Below are 27,671 nucleotides of genomic sequence, written 5' to 3'. Positions count from 1 at the left end.
GCCATTGAAATTGAAATAGGCACATCAGAGATTAAGGCACATCTGAGATTAATATTTAAAAATCTATTTCCAAAAAGAAACAGATCAGTGGTTGTTGTATTCTTCATCTATTCTTCATATTCTTCATTCCTAGAGGACATAGTGCTGAGTACTTTTTTTGGCTAATACAACCAATCCCAAAGGCAGAGGAGCGTGAGATGAGTGCTGCTGGGATTCTGGCAGTAAAACCTAGTGGCATTACTCAACTGTGTCCAGCAGGAGGCAGAAGGGCTTTGTAACAGTCACACTGGAGTCTGTTCACAGAGCTGTTTGAAGAGAAGAGGATAACAGTAAACACTCCATGACACAAGACATGTGGGAAGGTAGTCTCAGAGGATACCAATGACATTTTAGATGAGGAGCAAAGGCACGCTTCTCTGGAGCACTTAGACAATGTTGTAGATTTAGGCCACGCATACAGACCATTCATCATGAGGGGCATAGCTTAGAGGAATGGGGGGGGGGGTGATGCTCTATCATGTGCAGAATCACATGATAGAGCAGCGCTTGGTATTGTGTTTGGATGCCCTCTTTCCTGTTTCCTCGGCTCTGTAGCGTGGGGTTGGTCTGGGGGGGATCATCCTCATGTCCCAGATCCTCAACATCTTCCTGAGTGTAGCCCAGGATGACAGGTGGGACAGGGCCCTCCACAAAGACAACCAATCCGCTCACGTCCTCCTCATCATCCTCATGCCCCACAGCCTCAACCTTTTGCTCAGTGTAGCTCAGGAAGGGTTCAGTCTCAGACCCAAGAACAGGAGACTGAAGAACAATCTCTTCCTCACCCGCGTCAGAAATGATCACCCACTCCACCTCCACCAACTCTCTATCATCCTCATGGCCCAGACCCTCGCTCTCTGACTTTACCTCAGTGTAGCCCAGGAAGGTCAGTGTGACAGTGCCCTCCACAAGGTCTACCTGACCTACTCCTGTCTCCTTGTCCATCTCATCATCCTCATAGCCCAGATCCTCAACCTTTTCCTCAGCGTAGCCCAGGTCGGTCAGTCGGATAGGGCCCTCCACAATTTCCACCACTCCTATTTCTATCTCCTTGTCCATCTCATCATCCTCATGCTCCACAACCTCAACCTCTTCCTCAGTGTAGCCCAGGGTTGTAGGTGTGGCAGGGTCCTCCACATTGTCCACCTCCTCTTCCATCCCACCACCAACCTCTATCTTGTCCTCTGCCTTCTGTTGTGGTACAACTGGGATCTCATCCAGCAGCACTTGCATCCCGACATCGTTGATGACACTAAGGAGCTGTCCCAGCTCCTCAGCAGAAGGCTGTCCCTCTTCCCCGCCGACGTGGTGGACGGTCTTCCTGCTGTCATTGAACACCGTCTCCCCCAAGGCCCTGGGTGCTCCAGACACAGGCACCACAGACCTGATCTTGGTGACCCCTGTCTTTGAATCCCTCTCCACCTGCACTGCAACCATCCCCAGCACTGCAACACAGAGGGAGAAATTATCCAGGGCAATATAACAGTCAAGTCACTATATTTGGAATCATGGTCAGAGCATGGATTACCTGGGCAACAGAAACATAAAATATTAATGTTATATTCTACCCATACCACCACTCAAATACTATCAATATAGCCTTTCCCCTAAAGCAAGGCCTACATTACCAGTAGGTGAAGGGCGAGGAGGCACATTTTTGTGGCATATGTCAGAGCCCAGAGCCCTTTGCTAATGTCAGCCTACACAACATGAGTAAACAACACAAGGTCAATGTGCAGGCTCACAGTGCACAACCCAGTACCCTTTCCACTCTCCATAGCCCCCAGCATGCATAAGAAATGTACCAAGAGAAACAAAGTGGGCTAAATATAACTATCGCCTGCATTCTGCTCCAGCCCTTCAACCCAGCCAGCCACATCGTTAAGCCGTACCCTGGAGGCAAAACCCAGCCACAGGAACAGATATAGAGAAAAATATGGAGAGAAATATGGTTTCCATCATAGCGAAGGTATGTATAGATTTTCACTGTGGCTGGGGCTGTCCCAAATCAATGGTGTGGATGATGATGAGCACTATCACATTTCTGTGGTGGAATCCTCCCCAAACAGTACCTGATCGACCTTCCAGTCCATTCTCATGGAGAACCCTCTCCATTACTGGCCCAGAGAGCTGACCCCCAGCAGCTCTGATGATGTCTAAAAGATGAAGATACAGTGAGCTAATACAAAACCATTGTACTTTCCATATACAAATGCTAATGTGCTGCGCGACAATTATACGTTTGAGTTATAGCATAGCAATTATAAAACAATCACAGCTGTGGCTTCATTCTGTCACCCTGATTACATTAGTGTCAGTCAGAAAGAGATGAAAGAACAGTCACATGCAGGATGGTCTAAGAGAAAGTGAGAATGAACGAGATATCTAGGCCTAGGGCTAAAGGACCATGCAGGTGAAGCTTACCTTGTATCCCACCCTCTTCAATGTCAGCCTATGGGGAAACAGAGGAGACCATTTTAAGTGGAACCCCTGGTCCTAATGGTCCTACAGTCACTGTCTCCCCCAAACACTTTCCTCTTCATCCCTGATCTCTCCCAGGCCCTGCACACTGCCATAAATATGTCACAGTAACCATTAGAGCAGTGTGGCGCTGGGCTCAGCTTCGTCACACCATGAGTGTTAGAGATGATTAGAACACTGAACTTCCTTATCAAGTGTTAGTGTGAACTAAATATGGACCATACATGAACCTGAATGTAAAAGTTCAAGTAATGGCCAGTATATTATATACACTGAGTGTGCCAAACCCACCTGCTTTTTCCATGACACAGACTGACTAGGTGAATCCAGGTAAAAGTTATGCTCCCTTATTGATGTTACCTTTCCTAAATTAGCCATGGATGGAGATAAGGATTTGGACTTGTGGTTTGCCTTAATTCTCCGTACTGGACAATGATTATAACGGCAATTCTGATCCAACCATAAATTCATACATTGTGTCCCTGAACTGAGAGGATGGAAGTTCAATATGTAGCTAGATGTAGAAGGCTAATGTTAACTAGCTAACGTTGCCCATGAAAGGAAGTTAGGCTAGCGAGCAAGCATTTTAGCCAGGTAGCCTAGGGCAACAAAAAAATACAGTGTGTACTGTATGAGAGAGTCATAGACTGTTTCGTCAACAGGAAAGAGAGCAGGATGACATTGCTGTTTCTCTACAGGTAGGGTGAGTCAACATGTTTTTTCCACTTTTGTCCACACACACACACACACACATCAGTACCATGGACAGCCGCATCATGTTTGGCGTATGTTGATTGGACTAAATCGTTTTTGGTATCTTTTAGTTGTCACTGTATTAGACTAAGCATAGGTGATTTGATGATGTTGAAATGTTGAAGTTGAAATGGTGCTGGAATTGTCACATCCTAACCATAATAAGCTGTTATTTTCTATGGTAGAGTAGGTCAGGGCGTGACAGGGGGGTTTTCTAGTTTAGTTTTTTCTATGTTGTTATGTTCTAGTTTTGTATTTCTATGTTGGGTTGTTCTAGTTTTGTATTTCTATGTTGGGCTTTGTTTGGGGTGATCTCCAATTAGAGGCAGCTGGTCATCGTTGTCTCTAATTGGAGGTCATATTTAAGTTGGTGTTTGTCCCACCTGGGTTTGTGGGAGATTATCTTTGAGTCAGTGTATGTTTCACCGCTGCGTCACGGTTTGTTGTTTTTGTCATTCAGTTTATTTATGTATTGCATAGTTTCACAGTGTAAATAAAATGTGGAACAACACACACGCTGCACTTTGGTCCGCTTCTCCTTACGACAGACGTGACAGGAGTAGTGGAGGCAGCTCCTGTTTTCTTTGCGACTTGCGGTAACTCTACGTGGTTCTAAATCAACAGTTGTTTAGTAGTCCGAAAATGTCGGAAGCATCAACTTGCTTGACCATGCTGTAGGTTATGTAACTGTTTGTTACATTCAATATGCTTTGTGGACTTCACCGACAGATGTTGCTCTCAGGTTTTGTGATGATACAAAGGTGTGGTTTAATTTTTCTGCCACTGTATCTGCAAGGCATATGGCATTTTTCTGCCACTGTATCTTGTTATTGTCTCGGCCTTAGGCCTATATATCACAGTGGCAAGGCATATGAACTAACAGGTTATAGAGCAAACAATGCAATTATCACCTTTTTCTGGCTTGGCTTCCCCAGTGATTTTTACCCACACACCGCTACTGGTGGAATGCTTTCAACACCTTGTAGTCCATGCCCCGACGAATTGAGGCTGTTCTGAGGGGAAAAGGGGGTGCAACTCAATATTAGGAAGGTGTTCCTAATGTTTTGTACACTCTGTGTATGTTCCCCTGTAGAGTTCACAGTTGGTATGGGGTCAAAGTCCTGTCAGTCAATAGCCAGACACCCTTTAGGGCTCCCGCCAACGTGTAGGGCTATAATGTCACTAAATGTCAGAGCCATTTTTCCATAGGGTAGCATACATACACTCCTACTTTAAAACAGGGGATCGGCACTTGCAATTTACTGTGGTTTGATTTCCATAGGGAGGCAATAAACAATTTGTTGAAAAGGTCATAACTGCATGACCAAAGCGATACTTTACTATAGAGAAGAGTGGTTTCTGCTGAACAACAATCTGTAGAATCAAAGGCTTAGTGAGGAAAAAGGTCTTGAACTGCTGTAGTTGTGAAATATCGAAGCTATTTATATTACACAGTTACAAACTGAATCAGCTGTTATTAATGTAAAAACATTGAGACTATTGAGTAAAACAGACCATTGGGGTAAAAAAGTATACCGAACATAAATATAAATGAAGCATGCAACAATTTCAATGTTTTTACTGAGTTACAGTTCATAGAAGGAAATCTGTCAATTGAAATAAATGAATTAGGCCCTAATCTATGGATTTCACATGACTGGGCAGGGGCGCAGCCATGCATGGGCCTGGGAGGGCATAGGCACACCCACTTGGGAGCCAGGCCCACCTACTGGGGAGCCAGGCTCAGCCAATCAGAATGAGTTTTCCTCACAAAAGGGCTTTATTACAGACATAAATACTCCTCAGCACCCCCCGTCCCCCTCCTCAGATGATCCCGCAGGTGAAGAAGCCGGATGTGGAGGTCCTGGACTGGCTTGGTTACGTGTGGTCTGCGGCTGTGAGGCCTGTTGGATGTACTGCCAAATTCTCTAAAACGATGTTGAAGGCGGCAACAGCTCTGGTGGACATTCCTGCAGTCAGCATGCCAATTGCATGCTTTCTCAAAACTTGAGACATCTGTGGCATTGTGTTGTGTGACAAAATTGCACAATTTAGTGGTCTTTTCAGCACAAGGTGCACCTGTGTAATGATCATGGTGTTTAATCAGCTTTTTGATATGCCACACCTGTCAGGTGGATGGATTATCTTGGCAATGGAGAAATGCTCACTTTCCATGTTGCGTTTATATTTTTGTTCAGTATATAATGGGGTGTCACGTCCAGACCAGTAGAGGGAGTATTTGTTATTGTAGTTTGGTCAGGACGTGGCAGAGGGTATTTGTTTTATGTGGTTCGGGGGGTTATATGTATGTAGAGGGGTGTTGTATTTATGTGTTCCGGGGTTTTGGTGTATGTTCTGGGTTTTGTGTTCTAGGTTTCTAGTTTGTATATTTCTTTGGTCTGTATGGCTCTCGATCAGGAACAGCTGTTCATCGTTGTTCCTGATTGGGAGTCATATTTAAAGTGCTTGTTTTCACTGTCGTGTTTCTGTTTTTTCGTGTTCACGTCTTTAATAAATAATATGTTGAGCACGCAACCCGCTGCGCCTTGGTCTCATCACTACGACAGCCGTGACATGGGGAAAATCTGATAAGCTATTTAATATGGCACAGAGGTATTTTAGTTGATTGAGTTTTAAAAAATCATATTGAAACTCAGGTTCTCAGAATGTCTGCTTTCTCCACTTGCCTGTCTGTTGCTCTGGGCATTGGTGACTGTGTAGCTTGTGGATTCAATGACCTCCACTATATCCTCTTCAGTTGGCAACCTAATAAACACACACTCACACAATGATGACCGTAACACCCCATGATACATGAAACCAACACATTAACATACAAAGCCATTCACAAATACAATACATACATACAGAGGCATGACTACAGTTCAGGGTCAGTATCAAGTGCTTTATGTAAGTGACATATAAACATCTGAGCATATCATCTCCCTCAGCCAACAGGCATGGGGAGTGATAGATTGTGTGTGTGTGCCGTGGGTGTTTCACTCCTCTGTAGTTCTCAGCGCTGCACCCAGGGACAGGCTGAGGGTTCTCGCTCAGCCACTGGTCCCTCAAGGACTTCCGCTGTGAGGAGAGATTTGGAGAGAGAGAGAGAGGGATGGAGAGAGAGAGAAAAAGGGTTGGTGACTATGACTAGGGTCTGCTATGTCCTGTGCAGTTAGCATATGCATGAAACGGCCTATGCTCTGAGCAATCTCTCTCTCAGGATGCAGCTCCCCCACCTGCCAGCTCATCCTTTCAAAACAAGCCTATTCTCTCAAATTCCCCATAGCAAAAGAAGCTAACAAAAACAAAAGCCTTCTGTCTCTATGAATACTGAAACGGTTATCCAGTATGCAGTAACCAAAACAAACAGCTCCTAGGCACAGAGCTCTGGCTGCCATTTTGGATCTCCAGCAGGATGAGTGAGGCCAAGAGCCTGGTGTTGTTTGTCTGAGAGGGAGAAACTGCCCCCAACTCCGGATCCCTCACAGGGAGGGCTCAGAGAGCCACACGTCCTCGAACCCGGGTGTAGGCTTGATCACAAGGGGTCTGATTGAGACTGACAATAATAAACCTGACCATGTTTATTTTGAGAGTGTTTGTAAATGGACCAACCTGCATTGGCTGCGACTCAGTTAGTTCCCTTTCAACCTTTGAAGCAGAAACCTTCCAGAGGTACAGTAAAGGAGGGATCCTCCTTTCATTCTAACTCAGGTATGACAACACCAAGCCGAGGGGTGAACATAGTCCTACCTGGCTCCAAGCCTCATCAATTAGTCATACAACAATGTGGGGAGTGTGATAGCAAGCTAAGCCACAACAACAGACAGACAGTGGTGACAATGACACAACATTATATTGGAGTGGTGGTGACACTAAGTGGGCCTCGTTCACAACTATTTGCCAAGACAACCTTTTGGATGGAACGTATGTGACCGCTCCATGTGGACCAGTCTCTTACTGTGCTCAGAGTCAGAAAAGAAATGTAAGACAGGAGGGGAAGTGAGCTGTGCATACAGAGATGCTCTAACTGCTGGGCTGACTGGGAACAAGAGACTGTTCTCACACTTCACACTGAGGAAGAAGAAGGAAGCCCTGTGGCTTCAGACAACTCTCATTCCTCTGCCATGTGTAAGGCTGGTGCCGCCAGCACAGCACACATCCTCAGGCAAACCCAGTAACGTAGAGTAGACTGTTTATGTGGGCGGCTGCCTGAGTCATATGTGTTGATGGAGAGGTTCTAGCCACTCCATCACTGATCTGACGTGAAGGAGTTAATGGGGTCCAACAGGGATCAGTGCTGGTGGTCCCAGTGGAGGAGAGAGTTACTGACAAAGATCAACACAATGCACAGCTCTCTCTCTCTCACTCTGACTCACTCCCTCCCTCTTTCTCTACAACCACCTCATCATTTCAGTTCCTCTCTTTCATGTGATTTCTCTCTGTTACAGAGATCATGGTAGCAAAGGTCATGGTAGCAGAGGTCATGGTTACAGAGGTCATGGTAAGATGATGAGCAGAAGAGAGGTGAACAGGGAGGAGGGAGAAAAAGACTGTTATACAGAGGAATAGAGAATGCCTCAGGACACCTCATGGTGTTGGGGATGTTGTCTGGTGTTATGGAGCTAATTGAGTTTATCATCACACAGGAGGGCTCCACCCTGGGCATGCGAACCAGCTGCCAGACATGTGGCTCCCTGCAACAGGACAACAGGGAAGGACAGACAGACAGACAGATCCAGACAGACCTTGCGCTGGGCCTGCGTCAGCCACTCCTCCTCCATCTCCCTCCTTGCTTTCTCGTCGTACTGCTGCTTACATCACTTGTCCTGGTGATGGGAGAAGAAGAGAGAAAGACCAACAAAAAGAGAGAGATTTAGGGTTGAGTGGAGGTAGAGATATACTTATGTTTCTGAACCTAATGAGGAGCACTTCCTGTTATTAAGCATCTTAGACGTGTCACCAGAGAGACAGAGTCCCACAGCTCACACTGCTTTCAAGCTCTACTGAGATAGTCATAGTTGTCATTTGAATGATGCTAGTGAAGGAGAAGATAACAGCACAACTGCAGTACTGTATATCTTACTACAGTATAACTGAAAAGCTGTGACAGTAGATTACAGTGACAAGCCCCATAGACATATATGCTGTTGACCGGTGGAACAGCTGGTTCTTTAAGGTCAAAGTGCCGAGAAACGGAGATGAAGCGGAGGCAAGGCTAGGAGCACGTGGACATGCCAGCACTCCATCTTCATCAGCTAGTCTGACAGTAACACACATATCACACATACTGTCACATCCTGACCAGTAAAGGGGTTATTTGTTATTATAGTTTGGTCAGGACGTGGCAGGGGGTATTTGTTTAGAGTGTTTCGGGATTTGTTGGGCTATGTGTTTATGTAGAGGGGTGTTTGTTTAGAGTGTTCCGGGGTTTTTGGTTATGTTCTATGTTAGTATATTTCTATGATCTGGTCTAGTCTTTCTAGTTCTATGTTTAGGGTTATTGGTTTGACCTTCAATTGGAAGCAGCCGTTCTTCGTTGCCTCTGATTGAAAGTCCTATATAGAGGGGTGTTTTTTGTAATGGGTTTTGTGGGAAGTTGTTTTTGCACTGCTGTGTTTAGCCTGCAAGACTGTCAAGCTGTCGTTCGTTTTCTTGTTTTGTTATTTAAGTGTTCAATAAAAGTTTAATATGAGCACTCAACCTGCTGCGCCTTGGTCTACTACATACGACGACCGTTACACATACTGCACATTCATGTTCTGTTAGGAGGAGCAGATCACTCCCATACATTAGCACCAACCCAGGCCTGAGACAGGAAACCACCACTGCTATCCCTTTGGACTTCTTATTGTTTCCCCAAAATCCCTCCTTTCAAAAGCAACTGCAATTAGATTACACTAAACAGAAGGGCTAATTTAGATCAGAATTTAATTAATGATTTTGGTCTAACCTAATTCAATAAGAACTGTGTTGGGGTATAACATGTGGGAGTTGGCTAGACCCCACTGCATCAAAGAAAGACAGGATAAAGCATGGAGGGAAGGCATGAGCATTGTGTGTGTGTGTGTGTGTGTGTGTGTATTTCTACTGTCTCTTAATGCTCAAGGTCCCTGTAGTGTTTAACCCTGCTGATGAGGTCAGTAGTGGCCCTGAAGCAAACGCCATGCAACCCAATTGAATTATTCAAACATTGAAAGACCTGGGGGAGAGCAGGCATGTGATGTGGATGTACATGGTTGGGGGAGAGCAGGTATGTGATGTGGATGTACATGGCTGGGGGAGAGCAGGTATGTGATGTGGATGTACATGGCTGGGGGAGAGCAGGTATGTGATGTGGATGTACATGGTTGGGGGAGAGCAGGTATGTGATGTGGATGTACATGGCTGGGGGAGAGCAGGCATGTGATGTGGATGTACATGGCTGGGGGAGAGCAGGCATGTGATGTGGATGTACATGGCTGGGGGAGAGCAGGCATGTGATGTGGATGTACATGGCTGGGGGAAATATCCATCATATAAGCATCATATAAGCCCACACAGAGCACATGTCAATGTGCTCTGTGTGGGTTGTGTGCCTAATGTTAGAATGCCTTTAACTGTGTTGACTTCTGCAGAATGTGAGGTTAAAAACGGTAACTATTTACAGATCACTACTTTGATGCAGAGTAAACGTCTCACTGCCCTGACCGTTGTTGTGCGTCTTTATCAATGCACAAGTTCAAATAAATTCGTAACGTGGAACTAGAAACCTGAGACTCACCTCTATAGCCTGCACTCTCTGCTGGTACTTCTCTGCCTCGTCCATGTTGGGTCTACAACACAAGAACACAGAGGAGAGTTATAGTTACTTTACTTCTATAGTAATAGTTCAGAAAACTGTTCATCATTTAAATGAAACTCAATTATTAAAAGTTATTCCACACATATTTGACGAAAGCGCATAACTGATTTTCAATTCCCCTCGCTGTGGGACAGTGGATGAGAGAGTGTGATGATGTGATGCCAGATCCTAGATCAGTCACATATCAAAGCAGTGCAGAGGCTTATCATGGAGAGACTGCTACACTACTGTATTCTGTCATGTACTGGGTCCTTTGGGTGTTGTCCTGTCATCCTTCAAACCACCAACTACGTGCTCATATTATTATACACTTTCCACAGAGGTGACTGGAAAACTGCCTGTTAGCAATATCTGCACTAGAGATGATTACTACATAATTCTTATATAATTATTTAAACCCTAAATGAGAGAGCAGAGAGGAACTGGGAGAAGGGAGAGCACATAGCAGCCTTTGATGCTGAGTTGCTGAGCTCCCAACAGTAATAAGTCTGACTGAAATTAAAGGAATGATGGATTCCTGGAGCAGCAACCTCACACACAGAGATAAAGTGTATGAGGAGAGGGTGTAAAACAGAGGCTGTGGAGAGGACTATGGATCAGTTTGGCTTACAGTAAGAGTGGCAGGGCAGAGCTGGTCTCAGGAGATATATTAGGTTCACACTGTCTTTCCCCCTCTGTTTTCACTCCAGTCCTATGTTATCATTAACTGTAAATAAAACGCTATAAACCAACCTGTCACAGCTTTGATCACTGACATGACAATGACACTAGTCCAGAGTGTACTACAGAGTGTACTACAGTACAGAGTGTACTACACAGTGTACTACAGTACAGAGTGTACTACAGAGTATACTACAGTACAGAGTGTACTACAGAGTATACTACATGACAGAATGTACTACAGAGTGTACTACAGAGTGTACTATAGTGTACTACAGTACAGAGTGTACTACAGTGTACTACAGTACATAGAGTACGACAGAGTGTACTCCAGTACAGAGTGTACTACACTACAGAGTGTACTACAGTGTACTACAGTACATAGAGTACGACAGAGTGTACTCCAGTACAGAGTGTACTACAGTACAGAGTGTACTACACTACAGAGTGTACTACAGTGTACTACAGTACAGCATGTACTACAGTACGTACCACAGAGTGTACTACATTACAGCGTACTAAAATGTACTACACTACAGAGTATTACAGAGTGTACTACACTACAGAGTATTACTACAGAGTGTACTACAGTGTACTACACTATAGTGTACTACACTACATAGTGTATTACAGAGTGTACTACAGAGTGTACTACACTACAGCGTACTACTACAGAGTGTACTACAGTATCTCATCCTGTCATCTATTTAAACACACTTACATAAGAAGAGCTGGAAGATGCCCATTGTGTCAAACTCCAACAACTGTCAGAAGGGCTACACACACACACACACACACACACACACACACACACACACACACACACACACACACACACACACACACACACACACACACACACACACACACACACACATCAAAGCTCACTCTGGGAGATGGCTGATTGATTGAAGTTGCAGATGTGTTAAGCAATAAGAGATCTATTATGATTTATAGCCAATGACAGCCTTTTCATGAGAGCCGAAGATATTATAATTATACAGTATTATAATTATACAGGTTATAATTCAACCTCAGATATTTACCTTATATCTGTAAATGAATAAATATTCTATTCACATGATATACATGATTAGTATAACTAGCCTACTATGGAGAATGGTACTCGAGGCATGGATGACTATATTTTAAGTACCGTTCTGTCCAAGTCAGATTGATACTATATAGCATAAGTGGTTAGAGAGTTAGGATGGTTGTATGGTGTCTGAGGGCTGTACAGCTACAGTGTGATATAGCCATAGTCAGCCACACAGGGCTATTGTTAGTCCCAGGTGGGCATTGTAGTGAGGGTGACAGGCGGCTCTAGAGGGGGTGTTGTATTGACGGCAGGGCTGTGATAAAGAGGGAGGGGCTGTGACGTCTCACGCCCAACACGGGGGTCATTAGTGGGCATTGTCACGGTGATGGAGTGCCACAGGCAGAGGTACATTAGAAGAGGCACAAGGGCGCTGCCAACCCGCGGGACTCTCCTTGTCTAGATGATGGACGCCTTACGCATTGCCAACCACCAGCCAGCCCAGAGCCCCCCCACTCACTAGGACACCCCAGTCCTTCTGTGTCTGTCTGTGTATGACTGGCTGCTGCTGCTACCCTGGAGAGAGAATACCACTTTGTTTGTACAGTCTGGAGGTGACTGAGATGAGCTATGGTTTGGGGTTTGGGGGGGGGGGTTGCTTTGGCAGTCGAGCTGCTGTTTCTAGACACCATTTGTCACATGGTATTCTCCTGGGAATCAGCAAATGTGATGTGTGCTGCTTATCATATGAGCCCACACTCCTTAGAGAGAGAGAGAGATTTCCTGGGAGGACGTCAGGGGACCGGACATTCCAGGGAGCTTCCCAGGGTTTATGCTTAACTTAAATGTAACTTCCCAGGAGAAATGACTAGGGCCAAAGGGACAGAAACTTTCCATGCATCAAATGTCCCTGTACACTGTACTGTAACTCAGCCCCTTGAGAGACCCTGACCTGAAAGAGAGAGATAGAGGAAAGAGAGACACCTGGGTCCTCTGTGCCCTGACCTGGACTGAGGGTAAAACATAATGTACTTCCGACAGCTACAAATCGAGCACTTAAGCCAGAGTCCCTGCAACCCTTTTCCACTGAGTGGAGTCTTGGAGCGGGACCAAAATGGAATGGAAGCACAGACACCGAGGCTGGCGTGTGGGTGTCCCTCACCTGTCCCCACTCTGTCACTGAGCCATCTCTCTCTCTCTCTCTCTCTCTCTCTCTCTCTCTCTCTCTCTCTCTCTCTCTCTCTCTCTCTCTCTCTCTCTCTCTCATCCATCCGTCAGCAGAGAGCGAAGTGCTCTTACGGAACATGGAGTGCCCACTCAGGCTGAACTGATTTCTCTCCAGCTGTGGGTGAGATCCAGGGACGGAGTGAGTGTGTTGTGTGTGTCACATTGAGTATCTCATAGGGGGACACTGATAGTATGTACAGATAGGTGGGGGTGTAGATGGGTGGGCGATGTGTGTGTGGGAGAGAGCTAGATCTGACCTGTGTTTCTCAGCCACAAACAACTGCAAGACGTCTGACAGTCAGCACCTTATCTTCTCCAAGGGGGTTGGAAATCTCCTCTGTCTTTTCCACTTAAGGCACGGCTCACTGAATGTGACTGTGAGACTGGAGGGGGGAGGAACACTGGGAGATATTTACACCAGTAGCACAACAGGAGGCACATTCTGTAGCCTGACACCATACAGTACAGTATACATTACTGATACATACAGAAATAGTTGTGTACAAGAAAGAAAGGCTTTACACATTCACTATTACTGTAATCACTATGCTGTATGAACTATACTCAAGAGGAGCACTGCCCATAATCTTGGAATGGTGGGTGGAAACGTAGGGGAAAAGGCAACATGTAAATGTTGCTCCTCCATAGGGAACCCAGTTTCTCACTGTGTGGAGGATCAGGATAACCTCACCCTGGAATCCTAACGATGTGGATGGGTTCTGTAATGGATCTCTCCCTGGAGCTCCCCATGGACTCACTGTGGGGGAGACCAGACCAGCCCAGGGATGGAGGTCAAATGTTCTCCAGGATTTCTGGTATACATTAAGTTGAGTGCCAGGAGTTTTTCCCTGGCTGTGTGATCTGACCAGGAAAGACTTGGCCTTAGTTGTGACTATAACTAGGGCCCAGATTTTTTCTGGTCAGGTCCCATGATCTGGAAATAAGTCCTGGCCCTAAATGCATCGTAATCGCTATCGTTATTGTAAATACAAGAAATGGCCAATCTGGTCTGGCCACTATGGTCTTCATGGCACATTCAGTCCACAGAGTGAAACAAACTCAGACCCTGCCACTTAGCCATATTCTACATGGGGGTGAGAGTCAGCCAGTCCAGAGAGAAAGCGATTCTCTGTCCCAGAAACCAGTCATGTACAAAAGTTACGCTGCTCTGCTCCCTAATGTATAATTCAGCAATAGGAAGGCATTCTATCTGTCCTCCGGAATCGACTTGGTTTTTAAAGTTACTTTCTGTGTTGTTTTCCAAGTCCTCCTCTACTTCCTGTTGCTGAAAGCATGGATTCAATTGTTTATACTTTTGGTTTTTAATAAAGTGCAAGTACTTTAAGTTGTTGTGGGTGTGCATGTCTGCATGCATTTGTCTGTTTGTGTGAATCTGTGTACATGCGTGTGTTTGGTAGATTGAGTGCTGAAAGTATAGGGAGTATAGGGAGCCGTAAGAGTGGAATCAGAAATATTTGATTTGAATGCCACAGAAGAATAACTCACAGAACATTCTTCCCCAAAAGCAAAAGCAGGCCTGGAGGAGGAAGCTCACAGCTCTGTGACTGATGTGACGGTGGGAACTCTGGAGATGTGAGAACAGTATAAGCTCCCAGTGAGATTCTGGAGGTTATCAGGAAGCCACACATCTCTCCTGCAAGGTCACAACTGTAGTTTTATTCACATCCAAAACATCTCTAAATGGAATGTAAGGCAGGGATCAGGGAGATAATTGGGCCTTAGCAGAGGTGTTCACCCAGCAACAATATTCATACACCAGTAACTATGGGATTTCCTGAACTCTGCAACCAACACCACCATTTCCAGGAACAGAGGTGCAGCTAACATTCCAGTACAATGAAGTCAACTAGAGAATACAGCAAGTTCCATCGGAATCACTGTTGTCCAGACAACAGTGACCTGTTCACCGGACCCTGACCTGTTCACCGGACGTGCTACCTGTCCCAGACCTGCTGTCCCAGACCTGCTGGAACCCTGACCTGTTCACCGGACGTGCTACCTGTCCCAGACCTGCTGTTATCAATTCTCTAGAGACAGCAGGAGCGGTAGAGATACTCTCAAAGATCGGCTATGAAAAAGCCAACTGACACTTACTCTTGTGTTACTGACTTGTTGCACCCTCGACAACTACTATGATTATTATTATTTGACCATGCTGGTCATTTATGAACATTTGAACATCTTGGCCATGTTCTGTTATAATCTCCACCCGGCACAGCCAGAAGAGGACTGGCCACCCCTCATAGCCTGGTTCCTCTCTAAGTTTCTTCCTAGGTTTTGGCCTTTCTAGGGAGTTTTTCCTAGCCACCGTGCTTCTACACCTGCATTGCTTGCTGTTTGGGGTTTTAGGCTGGGTTTCTGTACAGCACTTTGAGATATCAGCTGATGTAAGAAGGGCTATATAAATACATTTGATTTGATTTGACATACTGAAGACTGTCGTACTGTACTAGGCTGAGTCAAGACAGGAGAGCCCCAAACCTCCTCAGCCTGGCACAGGATGGGCTGCTAGGAGCCAGGACTTCCAGGACTGGTAGGTTTTACTCAGCTGAAAGCACACAGCTTAGCAGGGGAGACTGACTCACATTAATGGTCTCTCTGTCAGGGACTTCCATATGGGCCACACACACACACACACACACACACACACACACACACACACACACACACACACACACACACACACACACACACACACACGGAAGCTCCTGCCATGTTGAGGCCCATATTGCAGGACATGTGTTTGTTGCCTACCAAACATTTGCATTGTCATTGTGGGTTACTTCATCATTGGGTTCAGTCACCATCAGAGCTGTGCTTGGGGGCACAGATGGCTCCTGTGTGCTCTGTTTGTTCGTCTGAGCCTCTCTGTCAACATCTCTAATTAGAATAAGGAGAAACAGTATGCTGCTTCCCAACAGGAAGTAAGATGCAGCAATACACTCCATTTAACTTCACAAGAGCTCACACAGGAGCTCCGCCTATCACGTGCACATTCACACACACACACGTTCAAACGTGCATGCGCACGAACACACACCCACACTCACTAACACACACACTTCACCAACTTTCCCTGGCAAACACACTTGGATGTAAATGCTCTCTCACTTCTTAACAGTTTTCCTAGAAAGAGTACTGAACTGTGTGCCGTTTAAATGTGTGCCGTTTATACTGAACAAAAATATAAACGCAACTTGCAAGTGTTGGTCCCATGTTTCATGAGTTGAAATAAATATTTTCCATATGCACAAAAAGCTTATTTCTCTCAAGTTTTGTGCACAAATTTGTTTATATCCTTTGCCAAGATAATCCATCCACATGACAGGTGTGGCATATCAAAAGGCTGATTAAACAGCATGATCATTACACAGGTGAACCTTCCACAGATGTCTCAAGTTTTGAGGGAGCGTGCAATTGGCATGCTGACTGCAGAAATGTCCACCGGAGCAGTTGCCAGATAATTGAATGTTAATTTCTCTACCATAAGCCGATTCCAAAGCCATTTCAGAGAATTTGGCAGTATGTCCAACTGGCCTCACAACCGCAGACCATGTGTATGGCGTTGTGTGAGCGAGCGGTTTGTGAACAGAGTGGCCCATTGTGGCGGTGGGGTTATGGTATGGGCTGGCATAAGCTACTGACAACAAACACATTTGCATTTTATCGATGGCAATTTGAATGAACAGAGATACCGTGACAAGATCCTGGGGCCCATTGTCATGCCATTAATCCACCGCTATCAACTCATGTTTCACCATGATAATACACAGCCACATGTCACAAGGATCTGTACACAATTCCTGGAAGCTGAACATTTCCCAGTTCTTTCATGGCCTGCATACGAGACATGTCACCCATTGAGCATGTTTGGGATGCTCTGGATCGACGTGTACGACAACGTGTTCCAGTTCCTGTCAATATCTAGTAACTTCAAACAGCTATTTAAGAGTTGTGGGACAACATTCCACAGACCGCAATCAACAGCCTGATCAACTCTATGCAAAGGAGATGCAATGTGTCACGCTGCATGAGGCAAATGATACTGACTTTTTCTGATCCACAACCCAATTTTTTTAAAGGTATTTGTGACCAACAGATGCATATCTATATTCCCAGTCATGTGAAATTCATAGATCAGGGCCAAATTAATTTATTTAAATTGACTTATTTCCTTATATGAACTGTAAGTCGATAAAATCTTAGAAATTGTTGCATGTTGTGTTTATTTTTGTTCTGTATAAACGCCTGTCCTATTGTCATTGGATAAAATAGGGTGGGACCATGAGATGTGACAGTGTGGTTAAGTGTTGAGCATAAACTGTTCAAGTATTCAGTTACTATGTGATCCAAACTCAGGTGTTCCCAAACCTTTTTGGCCCATGACCCCATATTTATATAAAAAATGTTTTGTGACCCCACCATGTAAAAAAAGTAATGCAATCAACAGCCATTGTATATTTTGTTATTATTGTGGCTATGACAGTTTATTACAAATCAGTCTGCCGGTACTTTTGACAGTATTTCAATCTGAAGGGAGTATGGTTTGAAGTAAATGAAATGCATCAGAAAGGTATTGGGAAGTTCAGAAGATCAGGGCCTGGTCTTGTCTACTCTGTTTTAATGAGTCCAGCGTGGCTTGCGGGCATGGTAGAAGGAAACAGAAGACACATACAGTACATGTTTCAGAAGAGACATACATGTTTCAGGGTACTGGCATAACCCCAGGTCTATGAACCAAGTTTCTCTCCCGACCTCATTTTCAAACCAGGTGACCCCTAGTTTAGGAAACGCTGTCCCAACTGCTGTGTATGTACAGTATGTCAGGCTGCATCCTCTTCCCTGGCGTACCTACCGTGCCAAATCAAAGCAATACCATGAGGTGACTGAACCTAGCAATAGTTCATGGGAACAGACCAGGTTACAAAATGATCAGATGCAGCCAATGCTTGCACCCCACCCCCATCCTCCACTGTATCCATACACATGGATACACATGGACACATGCACACTTGGCTGCATAAACAAGCAGGCAGAAACAATGTGCTCTAGATTGCATGAAGTGTTACTGTAGTCTCTGCAGCAGCACATTGTGTGAATGGAATATTCTGCACAATGAGGGCCGAGAATACACAGTGTTGACTCAGGAAAAGTTCTCATCTCATAAATAGTTAAAAAGCTGGGCTTTTAAAAGAATTGGTTAACCTGTGCCCTGCAGGTTCGGCGGTCTACAAAATATGCATTCAGGGAGGTGGAAACGTGCTTTTCTGGGCTGCCTAGCACTTAATAACTATGGCTCTGGCCTGGAGAATGTGGCCTATGCCTGGTCAACTTTGAGATGAACCTGCTCTGAACCTACACTGAACCTGCTCTGCTCACATAGACTTCTGTCTACCTCTACCTCTACCTTTGGGTGGCAGGGTTAGTGGCTAGTGGTTAGAGTGTTGGACTAGTAAGGTTGCAAGTTCAAATCCCTGAGCTGACAAGGTACAAATCTGTTGTTCTGCCCCTGAACAAGGCAGTTAACCCGCTGTTCCTAGGCCGTCATTGAAAATAAGAATTTGTTCTTAACTGACTTGCATAGTTAAATAAAAATAAATACACCTCATCCTTTCCACTGTTGACCATTATCATCATGTTATACAGTACCATTAACAGCAGAGTTGTCATCACTATGGAGAGAAAAGCCATAGCACAATGAGTTAAAGCTGGTGAACCTTCCCTTACTTTCAGCGATTCAGCTGTTCTAGTCCATGATCAGAATGAAACTACCCCCAATGACCAATCAACATTACGGCATTACAGCAATTACTGTCTGGCCGGCAACATCAAATTTGAAAGGCCTAATCCTCATACAGTAATAAACACTCTAGCAATATAAGTAATGAGCAATATAACTACTGACCTTTCATTTACTGCTGCTTAAAATGACAGCTAGGTCACACTTTTGAGCTGAGGCTGGGGTCCTATGTGGCTCAGTTGGTAGAGCATGGTAACGCCAGAGTTGTGGGTTTGGTTTGATTCCCACGGGGCACCAGCAAGAAAATGTATGCACTCTCTACAGTAAGTCGCTCTGTATAAGAGCATCTGCTAAATGACTAAAATGTCAAAAAAAGAAAAGAATGTAAGGCCAAAGTGTGCTTGTTGAGGAAGTTTGAGGTGTAGCTGTCAGTACCTGTGTCCTGCAGGAGGCCAGGTTTAGGTTTGTGTGGAGCAAACCAAAATTGGTTCTGTAACACAAAAACTGTCTCGTTGTGATGATTATAGAATGTTTGTATAAAACACTTGCCTGATGTTCCTAGTACACATTTAATCTGTTCCCAGAATGTTTCATGATGTTGTGTGGACATTATAAGAGTTCCCAAAACACAAAAACTGTCCACTTGTGATGATTATTTAAATGTTTCTATTAGGTTGCAAAAAAACAAACATTTGCCTGATATTGCAATAACACTCCCAGAACAATTATTTTGTTTCTTTAAAAGTTCATAAAACATTTCTTTAGGTTGTGGGAACATTGTGGGGATATGACAAGAGATAGGTTCCTAAAACACAAAAACTGTCCATTTGTGTTGACATTCAGATAATGTTTGTAACCGGGTGCACAAAACATTCCTTTGATGTTGCAAGAATGTTGACAGAACAGCCTTTCTGAGTTCTTTAAAGGTTCCCAGAAAATGTAATTAGGTTTTGGGAACAGTGTGGGTGCATTACAAGAGATAGGTTCCCAAAACACAAAATATGCATGGTTGTGATGAAATTCATACAATGTTTAAGTTAGGTTGCACAGGACATTCTCTTAATGTTGTAAGAATTAAATAAGACAGTTTTTATGACGTTCGACGCCCTGGCCATAGAGAGGGGTTTTTTGTTCTTTATTTTGGTTAGGCCAGGGTGTTACATTGGGTGGGCGTTCTATGTTCTGTTTCTATGTGTTTGTATTTCTTTGTTTTGGGCCGTGTGTGGCTCCCAAATCAGGCACAGCTGAAGTTCGTTGCTGTTGATTGGGAGTCACACATAAGTGCATGTTTTTCCGTTGGGGTTTTGTGGGTAATTGTTTCTGTTCGTGTTACTGTGTTAAACGTGACAGGACTGTTTTGGTTGTCTGTTTATTGTTTTGTATTGTATAGTGTTCTTGCCGTAATTAAATATATGACGAACACTAACTCTGCTGCATTTTGGGCTTCTTCCGACGACAGCCCATACATCATTGCTGCAACTCCCCAACGGGCTCGGGAGGCAATGGTCGAGTCATGCGTCCTCCGAAACATGACCCGCCAAACCGCACTCCTTAACACCCGCCCACTTAACCCGGGAGCCAGCTGCACCAATGTGTCCGAGAAAACACCATTCAACTGACGAACGAGGTCAGCCTGCAGGCGCCCGGCCCGCCACATGAAGTCGCTAGAGCGCAATGAGCCATGTAAAGCACCCCGGCCAAACCATCCCCTAACACGGACGATGCTGGGCCAATTGTGCACCGCCTTATGGGACTCCCGATCACGGCTGGTTGTGATACAGCCCGGGATCGAACCCGGGTCTGTAGTGATGCCTCTAGCACTCTAGCAGTGCCTTAGACCGCTGCACCACTCGGGAGGCCCTTTCCAAGGATATCCCCCCCCCCACACAAACACACTCCTAAATATGAGCCTTTTTGCAGACAAGCTGATATTCAGTCCCATAGACACTCAGATCCCCTATGTACTTGAACACTAGTTAATAGTTCACTGTTCTGTCTGGTTCTTTCATTCAGCTGACAGCAGCACTGATCTCTGACCCTTTCACGACGAAGGTCATTGAAAAGCCTGCTCACGTCTCATCTTCACACATTCCAGGCAGTGAGATCACATTTACTGTACACACAGAGACAGTAAGAAGGCAGCAGAGAGCAGAGTGTACACAATGTAATCTCCTGTATTCTCCTAGTCTAGTAAAGTCACATGATGTCTTGCTGTCGTACCCTCTGTAGGATTTCCACCTCCTTCATAGAAACAGGCTGCTCGTCGAACATCTTATTCCAAAATTATGGGCATTGATATGGAGTTGGTCCCCACTTTGCTGCTATAACAGCCTCCACTCTTCTGGGAAGGCTTTCCACTAGATGTTGGAACATTTCTGCGGGGACTTGCTTCCATTCAGCCACAAGAGCATTAGTGAGGTCGGGCACTGATGTTGGGCGATTAGGTGTGACTTGCAGTCTGCATTCCAATTAATCTCAAAGGTGTTCGATGGAGTTGAGGTCAGGGTTCTGTGCAGGCCAGGCAAGTTCTTCCACACAGATCTCGACAAAACATTTCAGTATGGACCTGCTTTTGTGCATGCGGACGTTGTCATGCTGAAACTGTTGCCACAAAGTTGGAAGCACAAAACTGTCTACAATATCATTGTATGCTGTAGAGTTAAGATTTCCCTTCACTGGAACTAAAGGGCCTAGCTCGAACCATGAAAAACACCCTCAGACCATTATTCATCCACCACTAAACTTTACAGTTGGCACTAAGCATTCGGGCAGGTAGTGTTCTCCTGGCATCCTCCAAACCCAGATTCGTCCGTCGGACAGCCAGATGGTGAAGCGGGATTCATCACTCCAGAGGACGCGTTTCCACTGCTCCAGAGTCCAACGGTGGTGAGCTTTACACCACTCCAGCCGATGCTTGGCATTGCACATGGTGATCTTAGGCTTGTGTGCGGCTGCTCGGCCATGGAAACCCATTTCATGAAGCTCTCGACGAACAGTTCTTGTGCTGACGTTGCTTCCAGAGGCAGTTTTGAACTCGGTAGTGAGTGTTGCAACATAAGAGAGATTATTTTTACGTGCTACACGCTTCAGCAGTCCCATTCTGTGAGCTTGTGTGGCCTACCACTTCGCGGCTGAGCCGTTGTTGCTCCTAGACATTTCCACTTCACAATAACAGCACTTACAGTTGACCAGGGCAACTCTAGCAGGGAAGAAATTTGACGAACTGACTTGTTGGAAAAGTGGCATCCTATGACGGTGCCACAATGAAAGTCACTGTGCTCTCCAGTACTGCCAATGTTTGTCTATGGAAACTGCATGGCTATGTGCTCAATTGTATACACCTGTCAGCAACGGGTGTGGCTGAAATAGCTGAATGCACTGATTTGAAGGGGTGTCCACATACTTTTGTACATATAGTGTATGAACTGAACATAGACCAGCCTAAACACTACATGTAAACAAATACATGCAATCATTTACACATGTGAACCTGACCCGAACGCAGACATCCTGTACATAGCACAAATGCGCTCAACCATGCACACAACCACTTAAGGACAAGGCCTGCTGTCATGCACATAGTCTAGAACTCAATTGCAGAACTATACACATATAAGGACCACATATACAAATACATTACGCAACACTAGTATGTCCTCATTCTGTCCTCCCCAACAGTCTGTAAATCGGATCTCATTCTATCTATGCACATCATAGTCCACTTAATCCTTGTTTATTCTGTGTAGGATAAGGCTCATGCACATCTGATAAATCATGGCGTCCAGTTCATCACACCATGTGCTCCTCCACAGCTCCCTGATCCAGTTGGAGAAACAAACAGAAGACATAAGCTGTTGTTGTTCCCTAGCTACGTTGTTTTTAGCCAACGACCCTGCAGCCTCTCTCTCCTCTGCCTTAACACCATTACATCGTTAGGGAGGGACGATTACATCATTTGGGCGGAATATGAGGAATATATATTAATGGTGATGTCTTTTCCAGTCAGATTAGAGATGAGGTCATGTTGTTGGTATGCGTGGCTTTGTCATGTGAGGATGTCAACCGCGGTTCCTTGACACAGCTTGGATTATGAAAAACAGATTGTCCATTCAAATGTGTAAACCCTTTGGAAAATAGTGTGTTCAGCCTGTCACAAGTACTTTACACTCAATTTACTCTTTGGAAAAGGATATTCAATGCACAATTCATATATTTTTCTTCTACACCTCACTTGACAAGTACTTTCACTGATTCAAATTCAGCATAAAAACAGCAATGGAGAAAAAGCATTTCAAACCAATTTTAGATGTTTCCAGAGCATTCTAATGCAGCTTCCTGAAATAGCTCAATGTCTCTTGGTAGAGGTTACAATTTAAGCACTTTAACAAAAACAATTGGCCTTGTCAATGTACAGTGCAAGTCTAATGAGTACATGGCTCCATAACGGGAAAGAGCATTCATCAAGCACTTAGCCTCACTTGCCAGGCTTATATTTTAGCTCTGCATTGTTGGAATAGGACCCGTAAGTTATTTATGAGGCAGCACTAGAGGGAAAGGGGCCCAACTATAGTCTTATTGAAGGGTAATTAGTTCCATGTTATCTCCCACTCTACACTCAAAGACTCGATCATGGACACTGTTACTGACACTTGTGGATGCTTCGCGTGATGCATTGTTGTCTCTACCTTTTTGCCCTTTGTGCTGTTGTCTGTGCCTAACAATGTTTGTACCATGTTTGTGCTGCTATCATGTTGTGCTGCTGCCATGTTGCTACCTTGTTGTTGTTGTGTTGCTACCATGCTGTGCTACCATGCTGTGCTACTATGCTGTTGTTGTCTTAGGTCTCTCTTTATGTAGTGTTGTCTCTCTTGTCATGATGCGTGTGTTGTCCTAAAAAAATGATATCCCAGCCCCCGTCCCTGCAGGAGGCCTTTTGCTTTTTGGTAGGCTGCCATTGTAAATAACAATTTGCTCTAATTTGACTTGCCTAGTTAAATAAAGGTTAAATAAAAACTAAAAATAGATTAGATTGAGGCAGAATGACCAGCCATTGTCTGATGAGCCTCCAAATGTCAATCCAAATCCTACACATCTGTCCTCATATCCCTTGGGCGTACTTTGAATGAATTTGTGTACAGTATAAATACATATTCCAAATCTGAAGTATTGCATCTTGAATTTTGTAGCAGTCGAGGTCCTTAGATGTTACAGAGTCATTGTAACAACACGTTGTCCAATCCATAACGCTCAGCTGGGTCATTTAGGCGGAAGTTCCTTTCAACAGAACACCACCCAACATAGGACGGCCCACGTCATGTCAGAGTTGGATGGTAAATGTTCCAATAAATGTTGATTTATGGTCCCCTACCAGCCATTTCCCCGGCAGTGGCATCCATCCCCTCAAAAGTGGGTCACGTGAAAGTAATGGGGGCTGTGGAACAGGACAGAGCAACCCCATAAATAATAGAGAAGGGAAGGCAAGGCGGTGTTAGCCGCAGCGGCCATAATCCTTTGTCTGTAATCACATTTGTAGGCCCAGCTTCGTCAGGCAAATCCGTTGAGGTTTTGTGTCTAATGGTGTCTTTCCATCAAGGCGTAAGTCTGATTCACGACTCTGGAGTGACAGCCCATTGTCTCCTCCCGGAACCCAGAATCCTCAGGGTTTTCTCAAGCTGTCAGCTTGTGTATCCATGGGCTACATTAAGCTGATGACGGGATGGAGATTGTGTGGGGAGAAGAGCAGGCATGGCTGAATGCAAACAGCTCAAAGCTCTCCATCAATCTAATTGTGTGAGAGACTGTGCTGCTGATATCACCAACGAGATATCACGGAGAGCAGCGCTCAAATGTGTTAATTGAGTTGACACTCGATTTCCAAATCCACGGGCAGGATTTTAGTTTTGCCTCATCTAAGGAACAGTACTGTACATTTCCACATCCATTCGATCGACAGTAACAATCATAAAAACTACAGTACAAAAGTATTTTGCACAGTAAGCTAATTCCTCCATATCTCAGAACATCTGTTCAAGACCAGATCTGTCTGAGGTTACAGAGCAGCAGATATTCAGTATCAAACTGCATGGTTAATGTTCCTCTCTCTGGAATCCATTTTCCTTCCTGTGACTGAAGCTCTGACATTTAACTGTAATGGCTCGGAAGAACATGAACCACAGCCATATTTTCAGGAAACAGCGCTGCTTCTCTTTGAGATGATTGACAATAAGTTAGCCATGTACCAAGAGCTTCTGAAATAAGTCTCTTACCTGACGTGATGTGAAACATCAAATATTCAAGAGAGCAAAATTCACCTGCCTTTACAAGCGCAGCGCACCCCACCACTGAAAATCGTTGGCTCTGGACAGGTGCAATGCCCTAGTTCCAACCTAATCTCAATTAACCCAGAGCTAAAATCTCACGGAATTTGGTTACGTTTATGTAGTCTGTCCACGGAAGATTAGTTCCAACCAAACAACCAATACTCTGAATGTTTAAGGGGGCACAACCTTTCGGCACTATCATATGGTTTCTCGCAATCTCTTCAAGGGAATTTTAGATGGCTGTTTTGACCTTAGTGCTTGAGATTTTACACATCGACAAGAAGTCAGGCTGCGAACCGGCTGTAAAGGCTTGATACCATAGGAGCGTAATGTAGTTCAAGATTCTGACCAGATGGAGCCACGAGAACCATCCCTTCGTCTCCCTCCTCCCCCCTCCCCCAGTGTTCCTCCCTCTGTGTTCTACCTAATGAAGCACTTTGCTGGAGCATGTGGGTGTCTTTAAGTGAGTCTCACCCGCCTCAGGCCTAATCTGGATGCTCATAACACTGGCAGACACTCTACACGCTGCATATTTCCCTCTCTTTCAGAGAGCAGAGCGATGGCTTCAGACGCCGTCCACCCTAGCACCAACACTACCACTCTGATGATGTGAAATCAATATGAACATTAGTGCTCTAATCACTGCTAATGTTCTTTATGATCGTTACCATTTACTCATTCATTACAACACATTGCTTTGATATTCATATTCACATGAATATCATTATTCACATGACTATCATTATGGTAATGGTGATATTTTGCCTGACAACAAGCTCTATATTTGGTAGGTGGAGCCTGTGTCAATTCTAGACTAGTTATCTCCTATGAAGATCCTCAGCCTGATGCTGATATGTGTTTAAGCTCTGTTGCAGAAGACGTCACAGAGTAATGAGGGACTGTCTCTGTACTGCAGCATAGAGGCCAAGAGCTGGAGTGGTGGTGTTGGGATGGTGCGGTGTGGCTGGAATATAGTAGCACTTCATTCCAATTAGACTAAATTTGATTATTGTGCCCTGGCTGAGAATCCCTAAGCAATTTGTCTTCTTAAGCATTGAAGCCATTTTAGGGGATCTTTGTTGCCATGGAGTAGGTTAGTTAATGAAGCACTCACTGTTAGAGATGTGTTAGTCGTCTATGACTGACAGGATGTTTATCAGTATTGAGTGGGTCACAAAAGCATCTATTTTAAATGCACACCTTATATTAACGTGAACCAAGACATAGTCATCTCTCCTATACTAAAGGCAGGGATTTGTGTCTTAAGCTTTGCCAAAGTTCTTCAATTCAGGAATGCCCAAAGAGGACCATTTATTATTTAACATCAGGCAGTCTATTGTGAAATGATGCCAGGTACTTGGTTTTTACACTTTGAACAGGAATACAATGAAAGCTGAAGAGATTAGTTTCACATGATATTCATAAAAATGTGTCATTATATTGAACCAGCCCAGTTACAACATTATAATAAGCAATGTTGCAAAACAAAAACCTTTTTTTTTTAAAGATCTGTGATACAACCTCAATGTTGAATAATATTGCAAAATGGGATCCACATGGTACAACTTCATGGGATATGATAATACAAAGTTGACCCGCAGAGTGGACTTTTAAAAGAGATGATGAAGTACAATAGTTTACATACAACTGAAATGAAGTGTAAAACATTTGAACAAATAGGTAAATAGCCTTACCTTGCGTAAATTTCACTCGCAGTTGGAAAGTAGAACAAGCGCACAGAAAGATATGGTTCAAGGACAGGACTCAGATTGAAAAAGTTATGAACTCTTCAATCAAATTTGACTGTATTTTCCACTTCTACGATGTGTAACGTTTGGTATGAAAACTGCTGGGAAGTTAGTCAGAAAACACGAATTCGTTTGTGGGAGCGACCACAAAGTTCTGTGAGACGTAATAGGAGGCTAGAGTAGCCCACTCCATAATGAACACTTCGGCGCGCCTCTCGTTCAGGGAAGGTACCAGGGAAGAAGAATGCTCGAGACCGTTAACTACCGCAATAGTCTTAGCGTTTTACTTTCTAAAAACAGTTTTAGAATATGTCTTGCTGCCAGGATAGGTAGCGGGAAAAAAAGAAAGTGAAACGTTAACTTGAGGTCGGCTGTTCTTGGTTATCTCTTCAGTTTTCATGGGGTCGGTTAAGTTAAGATAACAAGGTGCAGCCCATGACCAGATACCAGATATGGGCCATATGCCACACAGTAGACATGTTAGGGACCCTTCCATGGTATGCGCTCTATTGTAAACGTCATTGTCACATGCCTGGAAAAGGCCTAAATATGTAGAAGCATACCTATATATTTTTTTTATATTTACACCATTGAAAACCCATTGATTATTACTTGATAATTCAGGAGAGGGAAACCATCTAATCCACTAATAGTGTCTGCTTGGCTGAGTGCATGGTCTGTCACCAAGGCAGAGTGGAGTCATTATGGGAATGCTCCTTTGATAGTGTACACATGAGACAGTGATTAATTATCAGCTCTGTAGGAGGTGCACTTCTTGTCATTATAATGAGCTTGTGTCCCC

General features: G+C 44.5%; 1 protein-coding gene across 1 annotated transcript; it reads right to left on the bottom strand.

Annotated features, from left to right (window-relative positions):
• Positions 1-468: 468 nt before the first annotated feature.
• On the bottom strand, positions 469-27,271 carry LOC123741844 (uncharacterized). Its single transcript, XM_045716062.1, has 8 exons — positions 26,816-27,271; positions 13,298-13,423; positions 10,037-10,088; positions 8,022-8,102; positions 5,961-6,354; positions 2,464-2,491; positions 2,112-2,195; positions 469-1,484 (listed from the first exon to the last, which is right to left on the bottom strand). Exons 5-8 carry the CDS (start codon positions 6,087-6,089, stop codon positions 469-471), a joined length of 1,257 nt encoding a protein of 418 aa, XP_045572018.1. The 5' UTR covers positions 6,090-6,354; positions 8,022-8,102; positions 10,037-10,088; positions 13,298-13,423; positions 26,816-27,271.
• Between the last annotated feature and the right edge of the window lie 400 nt (positions 27,272-27,671).

The sequence above is a fragment of the Salmo salar genome, chromosome ssa03 (genome assembly GCF_905237065.1).
Source record: "Salmo salar chromosome ssa03, Ssal_v3.1, whole genome shotgun sequence".
In the NCBI taxonomy this organism is placed as follows: Eukaryota; Metazoa; Chordata; class Actinopteri; order Salmoniformes; family Salmonidae; genus Salmo; species Salmo salar.
The sequence above is the reverse complement of the archived record's forward strand: the minus strand, read 5'-3'. Positions and strand labels throughout refer to the sequence as shown.